This window comes from Rosa chinensis, chromosome 1 (assembly GCF_002994745.2).
Source record: "Rosa chinensis cultivar Old Blush chromosome 1, RchiOBHm-V2, whole genome shotgun sequence".
NCBI lineage: Eukaryota > Viridiplantae > Streptophyta > Magnoliopsida > Rosales > Rosaceae > Rosa > Rosa chinensis.
In genome coordinates, this window is record NC_037088.1 from 6,846,549 (window position 1) to 6,856,152 (window position 9,604).

Here is a 9,604-nt window from a genome sequence, read left to right on the forward strand (position 1 = left end):
CATTTACTCCAATGTACCTAAGAAAATAGAAATTGAGTTAAAAATCGATTCGTTAAGGAATTAACTAAGCAAAATGTGAGGAATTAACTATTAAAATACCACATTAAAATGCTTCTATCAACATTTATATTGGCAAAAGATGTTAGGTGACTTGCAAGCATGAGGAAGTAACTGGAACTTGCATTGCAGTGTACCAGAGGTAGAAAAAGTCCTTGAACTGATATTATATATATATATATATATATATATATATATATATATGCTTTGTCTGTAATGCCTTGATAAGAAGTATAGTTGCTGAAACCCAATGACTTGGTGCAAATGTTTGTTATTAGGTACCTATATGATCAGTTTAAGGCTTATAAAATGCTGGACATGGTTACGTTTGTTGACCCTTCACTTATTGGTGCCATGGCGTGTGGGAATGGAACTGTCAAGGCCCAACACATCAAAGATAGGCTTCTAACTGCTAAACCAGGGCAGATGTTCATGCTGCCATATAACTCGGGGTAAGTTAATGAACGTTTGCAAACTTTCATATCTACTGTGTCTGAACATAAAAATTTAGTGTTCAAGATATATGACATTTTGTATGCATGTAGTGATCATTGGATGTTGACACTTGTTGATCTGGAGAAAGGAACCGCCTATTTTATGGACCCGCTGAAAAGACGCTTACCTACAGGAGATTGGATGTCTATCGTGGATAAGTAAGTCCCTCGTTTACATATTGATCGAAATGCCTCAATTTTATGAAATCTGTTTAATACACTTGTTTGCCTCCCTTGCATTATGGTACATCATCGATCATATTGTTGTTTTGGTGTAGTGCTATGCGTATGTATAATGCTGAAAAGAATAAGCAAAGACAGAGTTCAGTCCATTGGAAAAATTTGGCTGTAAGTTTCACCACTTGTGGTTTTTAGAAAACAGTTTTTCATTTTGACTTTTCACTTTTTCATTCATTTGCTTGTGTAGAGCATTCCTCCCTAACACAAGGAATGCGGGTACTTTATCATGCGTTACATGAGAGATATCATTGAGGATAAAGACATGTCATTGTTTCCTTCCAAGGTTTCAACATATATAGCTATAAATATAGTCACTTGACTAAATTTCTATTAAGTGTGTTATTATATCCATGCCTCATTCACGAAAATGATTAATTGATCCTTTTAATTTAATAAACTGATTTTAGTGGGAGAGGAGAGGCAGCAGCCAATACACCTAAGCAGATATTGATTAAGTGCGAAATGAGTGGGGGAAGTTTGTTGTCAACACATATGTGCACGAGTCATGAAGTAGCACACTTGTTGCTGGTACATTTTAGATAAGGAAAACATCTTTTTTGTGCTTCTCTACTGGTACGTACATTATCATGCACCATGTGTGGCATGTTTTGGAACAATATATATATGTGTATCAGCCTTTTGATGTCCCAAATAGATGGGCATGCACTAGAATGCTTTTCTTGTGTAAAATATTGGTTTCAATGATTGGGAAATGCACCCCTTTTTCTTTTGAAGTTTAAAGTATTGGTTATATGAATCATTTGATGGTTTGCAATGTTTGTATTTGATAGAGTACTGTTCATTTGGTAAATAGACCAAATGAATGCAGAATCTAATTCAGGAATGGGATGTTCAAATGATCACACAACAGATTAGATATAATGATCACTGCCTGTTGTCTGAATGGCCAAAAATGGGACAAAAACACATTGTAATCAATCATATCACACATCAGTTTTTAACGAATCAGTGTCTTCTGATTTATACTCAGACAACAGAATTAATTGAACTCTGTTGTCCTAAAAGTTAATCATACAACAGAATTAATTGAACTCTGTTGTCCTAAAAGTTAATCACACAACAGAGCCAATTGAACTCTGTTGTCCAAAAGTTAATCACACAACAGATATAGTCCAAGAACTGAAGTGTGAAGCTCAATCAAACAACAGACAAAATTTAAAAATGTTGTCAGACACGCTTAACATACAACAGCTTAAAACTGGCACTAATGTCTGAAGATAGCACCTCAACTGCTGCGCAGCTATGCTTGGCATCTGCCGAGCTATCACACAACAGTTATAACACATACCTGTTGTCTGTGTGTTTCTCACACAACTGTGTTCCACCGTTGTCTGAATTTTCAACAGACAACGGCTCACTCTACAACGGTGGGTCTCCAAATCCCACAATGGTTTTCTGCCGTTGTCTAATAAGATTTTTGGTGTAGTGTAAATCACCAGAGATTATGGTAAGCCTCAAGAAAGGTGGACTTTGTTCTATAGTTTTTTTCGATTTGATTTTTCGGCACTAATAGCTAACAGAATCTATATCTCAATTTTGCATTTTTCAAAATTGAAACTGACCTAAAATTTATGAGAATCAAAATCTAGGTTGGTCATAACCTTTCTCCAATTATATAGATCATTTCTGGTAACTGAGATGGGAATGGTGATGTGTCTGTCTCTCCTTGATCGCCTCCCAGTTTCTCACAGCGGGCGGTTTTTTCCATTCTCTCTTCGTTTATGTCTTTGTAGTGGGATGTAACTGTTCTGTTCATCTCCCATGTCTCTATTTTACTTGCCTCATTTTATTTAGTTTCTTTTGCGTTTTACTATACTACCCCTTCATATTTGTTTTTCTAGAAATGGCTCAACAAGGTCAATTGTGGTGGTTCAAAATTTGTTGAAGCTTTTGGAGGCTTCACTTTATTGTTGCAAAGATATAATTTTTTTTTTTATAACATCTTATTAATTTTTTTATATGATTTTATAGTGCCACTTGTCGCTTTGTAAGCAATTATTTAGATTCTTGATTAGGTGATTTTATGAGAGAATGTGAGATATGAAAATGAGGTGATATGGGTGTCTATAGGAATTTTTTGTCTTTTTTTTTATTACATTTTCAAAAGTGCCATTACATTTTGAAAATAAAAAGATAAAAAAAACCAACGGATACATTTTGAAACAGCTAGTTGACTTCAGTTAGCTACAATCAATCTGAGTTGTTGATCTCTATATTTGATCTCATATGATTTATTTAGGCTAGCAATGTGGAGCTCATGAAAAAATAGCCTGAGGGCTATACAAAAGGTTGCCTTTAGCCCGACTCCTGGTCCTGTAGCCCTTCAAATGACCTTTTTGGTTTAGTTTAGCCTCCTTATTAGAGATGAAAATCTTCATTTTTTGGGCTATATCCACCCCACAGCCCACAACTGGAGATGACCTAAAACTTAGGATAGCAAAGTAAAACTCATTTTTTAGGTTTTCAAAGTTGATCAATGTTTGGATGGAGGAATTGATGAATTAAAACTAGTTAATTTGATAGAAGAGTAGTACATTAGCAAATTTTGAAAACCTAAGATAGCAAATTAGCTGAAATAAAACTTAGAACAGCAAATTGGTTAATTATAAAAACCTACAGTAAGAAAGTAACAGAAATAAAATGTAGAATAGCAAATTGGCACTTTAATAAAACTTGGAGTAACAAATTAACTATTACGCCTATAATTTTTAGAACAAATATCACAACCATAGTCCTATGAGGAAACTCTAAATCAAATAACAAGACAAATAAGACATCTATAGAGGAGTATACTCTATGTGACAAAGAGGAGCAGCTCATCGAAAAAATTACACAACATATATAGTAATATAGGTGACCTAAACATTAACGGGGAAAAAGCTTGTTGATCAAGGTACGTAGCTATAGAGGAGAAGTAACAATTGTAGCAACCAAACATTGCCTGGATCTTTGAGTTATAGGGGATTTGGTGCAATATCAAATGAGAGGTACAATGTATGTAACACTGAAGGCTTGCTCACCTAAGAGACAGTTTTTAAGGGACTGTGAGAGATAAATGAATATGACGGCTGAAAATAAATGCACAGTTTTAAGTTGTTATAATTTCTGCTTTTATATTTAATACATGTGGTTGAGATGTATTTGTCCCTCACAGTCCCTAAGGTGAGCAAATCTGTGTAACACTGAAAAACAATGTTAATACCAGTGTAAAGTATTCAATCCAAGGTCCTGGCCAATATCTATCTCTAGGAACCTCCATATACTCTCACTAGGGAAAAGGAGTTAAAGGAAAACCTTAAGAATGACCAAACATCAATGCATTTCGATGCAACAATGTGCTGTCACTCATCGTCCTTCAATCACTGTAATAGTAGCTTCATTTATGGGGGAATTAGTATGTTCATTCTGTGGTTGAGGATGAGAAAATGAGTTTTGCATAGTGAATTCAGGCCTCTTAGGTTGTGTACCATCTTTCTCGCTACTTAGCATTAAAGCAATATCCTTCATGGTTGGCCTATCCGCAGCATTATCCTGTACACAAAGAAGCCCAATGTGCACACATTTCAATACTTCTGATGAGGAATATGAATCACCCAATACTTCATCTACCAATTCCAATCCCTTGCCTTCATACCACAAGTTCCATGCCTGAAAAAAAAATCCACAAGTCCCATGTTATTGTTAAGAATTGTTAAGACTGGTGTGTTCAGCTCCAGATTTATGGTCTAAGCTGTATGAGATAGCTTGACAGCTAATAAAACTCACAATTTTACATTGGACTTACATGGGCTAGAAAGCCTAGTTGTTGCTCATATAAAAAAAAGTTGTTATTCTTCTTGCCGCTAATAATCTCCAATTCCAAAACCCTGAAACTATAGTCATCAGATTTTTCAGAAAATATCCCACCCAGGGCATACTCTGGAGACATATAGCCACTGTGTAGAAATTAAAATCATTAATTAGTATGAAACTAGTTTCTGGCTTAAAGTAAAATACCATGCATGTAACTGAAAAGAACTGATTCTTACCGTGTTCCCACAACCTTCTGTGTATTTTCTATACATTGTGTTCCTTCAACTATGCGTGCCAATCCAAAATCTGAAATTTTTGGTTTCATTTTTTCATCCAGGAGAATGTTGCTGACTTTCAGATCTCTATGTATTACCTTCAAATAGGAATCATGATGGAGATAAAGAAGCCCTCTAGCAACACCCTGAATAATATTAAAGCGTCTATCCCAATCAAGCTCTCCTCTCCTCGTTGGATCTAATGAAATAATTAATACGACCATTAGAATGTGATCAGCTATGTTATTCATATTTCCAATGCATTCAGTGATTCAGTAATGATCAACATGATGAAAATAATTTTCTTCAAAGGACTTCTAGACTTCTAATCTTTGTCCTCAGATTAAAACTAGAATTCTAATATAGCCTTTAATTGTTAGGAAATGCAGATAGTGTAGGAAATACACCGTACGTGAATAGATAAAATACATATAATGTTGATGGAAAATATGTGCCCTGGCAATTCAGTATTTCAGTTCATGTGAATTCACTCGTTAGTACTTGGTAGGCAGTTTTAATTCTAAAATGTAATTGCTAGGATTATACTAAGCTTTTGGCATCTCACTTTAGTAAGAGTCACTTTATAAAGAGCTCAGAGACAACAATTACTGGTAACAGAACAAGATAGCACTATAAGAAACTGCAGCATAAAGTGACAGTGAAACTAACCAAATAGAAACGTATCCAAGCTTTTGTTTGGCATGAACTCATAGACCAGTAACTTCTCGTCCTCTTTAATGCAGCAACCCATCATCCTAACAAGATTTTTGTGTTGAAGATTGGAGATCAACAACATTTCATTCTTGAACTCTTCAATGCCTTGTCCTGAGCTACTAGATAGTCTTTTTACAGCTATTTCCTTCCCATCTTGTAGTATACCCTATAAAAGGTCCACAGGTTAATTAATCATGGTGTTCATGTTTGTATTCTTCTACGTCTTACAATGCTATATTTCCCTCAAGTAAACAAATAAGTACCTTATAAACAGGACCAAAGCCTCCTTGCCCGAGTTTGTTTGTAATGCTGAAATTGTCTGTAGCAGTTAACATGGTATCAAAATCATAGATCAATAGCTCTGATGGATCATGTTTCCCAATATATTCTTGAATAATATCCCTAGAAGTTGGAATCGATCCTATTCAATGAAAGACAAGCTTTGTTAATTTGCATGTATAAACATCTAACACCGAATCAGAATATATAAAACAACAAAAGTCATGGATATATATCAACCAATATATAACTATATATGCTCTTATACAGTTCTGCAGGGGAAGTTATACTAATTTGATTAGTACTTCAGGGAGATGCATATAAATGTGCTAATGCATCAGAAAATTAATCTCTTCTATCTCGTTCTCTTACCCTTTTGGTTAGCTCGCAATTTGTGCAAACCGAACAGTATGGCAACCAAGCTAATCATTAAACTAGTAGCTGTAAGGATGACAATCAACTTAATTTGCTTTCCTTCACCTGCTAATGAATCTACAAAAAGAAAACAAACATGAGAAAAAGATGATATATTGCTAACTACAGAATTGCAAGGATTGTTATTATTTACCTAGTTGTTTGCGTGACAGGCGAATATAAAGATCAACACCTCCCTGGGAGAACCCCACTATATCTATAAGGTCTTTGGACCAGACCAAACACCCAATATTATTAACGAGTGCATAAGCCAGGCAAGAACAATTATTTAGGCACTGTATCATGCAGCCATTGATGTCATCAGTATTCAAAGATGTAATATACTGATGATAATCTGGCACTTTTGCCCCTGTCATCTTCCAAAACCCATCATCACTATAACCCTGTTTTCCTTGCAATGAGAATGACTTCTTATCAGTTTGTCTTTCACAGAACAAGTTGGTTTGCCTTACGCACCCCATGGTCCAGTTTCCCTTCCTCCATTCCTGGTCCGAACTTGGCACAAACCCCTTCAAACACTTGCAAATTGGAGATTCAGAGCTGTTGTAAACCCCAAAGGGCCCACATGCTCCATAGATTTCACATGGATTCTTTAGTGTTTCGAAGTGGAATGACCAGTTCCTACCATTTTGTGCATACATAAACTTAAAATTTCCCTGTGAAGAGATGTCTCCATATGTGGCCAAAGTGTCAAATAATTCATAAGAGAAATCCTGTGTTCCCTGTTCTACATTCTCTTCTACTGTAAATCCGCTAAGATATCGATCATCCATATCTGGCAAGCCGATGAACTTTGATTTATCCCATGGCCCACTTCTCCAGAAAGGAGTTGATCGATTAATCCAAATGATCACTTGTGCTGGCACCTCTGTTGCCCGTCCGCCTTCAACTGTATATATCCCAGTAGATGGATCACTCTCACTTTTCCAGGAAGTCAAGATATTGCCCTTTTTAGCTTTAGTATTGTATCGAATCGGCTGGTTTGGTAGCAGCGTGTCACCAGGATAATCAAAGCTCTGCCACATTGCTCCATCCTCCCATGCATCATCTTTGACAATAAAATTTCCGCTGTCTAAAAGAAGTGCTGCAACTGAACTAGTATTAGATGATGACACCTCACTAGTTACATCGGTCGTTGACCATAAAGAGTTATGTTTCCCATCCACAAGCTCCAGACTCCCATTGCTGCTAATTCTCAAACTCGCCAATGAGCCTGTAACTGCAATGGGCTTTTCCCTGTTGGCCACCCACACTACTTTACGGGGAGATATATTCTTGTGCCATATCCCCACATACTTACTAGCAGAACCATTAGGACTGAAGAAGCCTAATTCGAAAATGCTGCTAGGGGAGACAAGAGTGTCGCCCTGTGCTGACGGTTGCAAAGGAGTGATATTATAAACTTGAGAACAATGATATTGTGGTGGAAGCAAGATTAAGATGAAAAAGAAGAACATTGAGAGATTGAAGAAGCTAACACTTTCAGATTCAATACCCATTGGATATAGGGTGTGAAGGAGTTATCTCATACACTACTTCAGCACTACGATGCTGTGACAGAAGCAAGCTGAAGAAGAAAAGGAACAACCTACGGGAACCTAAAGCACTAAAGTTTGTATTCTTATACCCACTGGCATACCAACGCGTTCCCCAAGAAAACATACTGACGACGGCTATTGCTTTTACAGCACATGTTTTATCAGTTTTTTGTGCTTGTTCACGTAAGTTTTTTGGTTGTAGTACATCGAAAGACACTGGACGTAAACACTAACATGCATGCAGTCTGAACTGGTATTTGCTATTTTGACGGCCGAGGCAGAGCCTCTGGAATACCGTTCATAAAGAAGATTTCTTGTATTCTCCGCCGATACAGATGACGCACTACCAGATGCGGCCAGAAATTGCCAAAAACCCACTTGATATGAAGGTGCACGTTTTTCGTTTGGTGAAGAGGGCAATTACAGCTACATTTTTTTGGCCGATTTTTTCCACATTGAAAAGTCAAATAGTAACGATGCTGACAAACGGACATCGGTATATAAAGCGTACAACAAGGCTGATAGTTCCAAATTGTCTTCTTATGAACTTCGGCACAACAAGCCTGATCGAGTCTGAAACAGCAACAGCCGAATGCAATCCAAACCACTAAATGTTTTTGGTTCTAATACCCATTTCTATGGTACCCATATCAATACAAAGGTTGACCATACTATTAAGAAACCAAAGAAAAAGGTTAGTAAAAGACCAATGCTCGGGTAAAGAAGATTAAATAATAATAGAAATGTCGAGCACTTTAAAAGCTTACTTCATCAACAGGAGGCTCTCCCCGGCCACCTGAGCAATTCAAATCCATGTTGAGCACTCTCTACTACTATAAGCCGAATAAGGAAATAAAATAAAATAAAAAGCATTTTACCAAATTCAAATCAATCTCATGGATTTAGATCACGCAATGAAAGATACAATCACATAATTTTATTTTCTGTTGCTAACAGTCTGACCAAGAGATAAATTTCTCCAACGATCAGTATACGCTGTACATATCCCAATAGAGGACATATGGAAGAGTACAACTACTGCAAAGGGTCTTTAATGACAGTTTTTTTATGGCATTTTGGCAAAAACGTCATCAAAAAGCATTTTAATGACATTTTCAGGTCGAAACGTCATGAATAATTTCATAATAAAAAATTTGTGACACTTTCAAAACGCCATAAATTTTTTTAAACAACATGTTCCATAAACGCCATAAAAAATAAAATAAAAGACGGCATTTGTTATAATCATAGACAAATCCATTCATTATTAAGAAATAATAAACGGCGTCCGTTAGATGCCATAATTATAGGCCAATCCAAGGCGTTTGTAAACGTCATACTTGAATTTTTTTTTTTTTTTTTAAATTGTTCGCGCTCACCCAGCCTATTTTCTTGTTCACACATTCCAATCAACTTTTATTTTCTTTTTCTTCTCTGTTCTTTCTCCGTCTCTCCCTCCCTTAACCCTTTTCTTCTCGATCTGGAGCAAGAAGCAGAAATAACTCGAGTTTCATCCTCGGTCTCAATCCATTGTCTCTTGCTTCCTGAAGATGTTACGGCGAGGCCGATCCCCATGTCAAGTCATTGTTCGCTTGCATCAAGTAGAAGAAGAAGAGGCTCCCTGTCAAAATTTCACAGGTTAAATCTGAAATATCTCTTGGGTTTTATTCCTATTGAGTATTTTCTGTGATTGGGTCTATTTGATTGAAGATTTCTCACATTTTCTTCACATTGAAAATCACTATGTGATTGGGTCTAT

General features: G+C 36.3%; 1 protein-coding gene across 1 annotated transcript; it reads right to left on the reverse strand.

Moving 5' to 3' along the window:
- Window positions 1–4,157: 4,157 nt before the first annotated feature.
- LOC112199286 (G-type lectin S-receptor-like serine/threonine-protein kinase At1g61370) lies at window positions 4,158–6,768 on the reverse strand. The gene is made up of 7 exons (XM_024340324.2): window positions 6,441–6,768; window positions 6,245–6,364; window positions 5,857–6,014; window positions 5,549–5,759; window positions 4,841–5,078; window positions 4,597–4,747; window positions 4,158–4,460 (listed from the first exon to the last, which is right to left on the reverse strand). The coding sequence occupies exons 1-7, from the start codon at window positions 6,766–6,768 to the stop codon at window positions 4,158–4,160; spliced, it is 1,509 nt and encodes a 502-aa protein (XP_024196092.2).
- Between the last annotated feature and the right edge of the window lie 2,836 nt (window positions 6,769–9,604).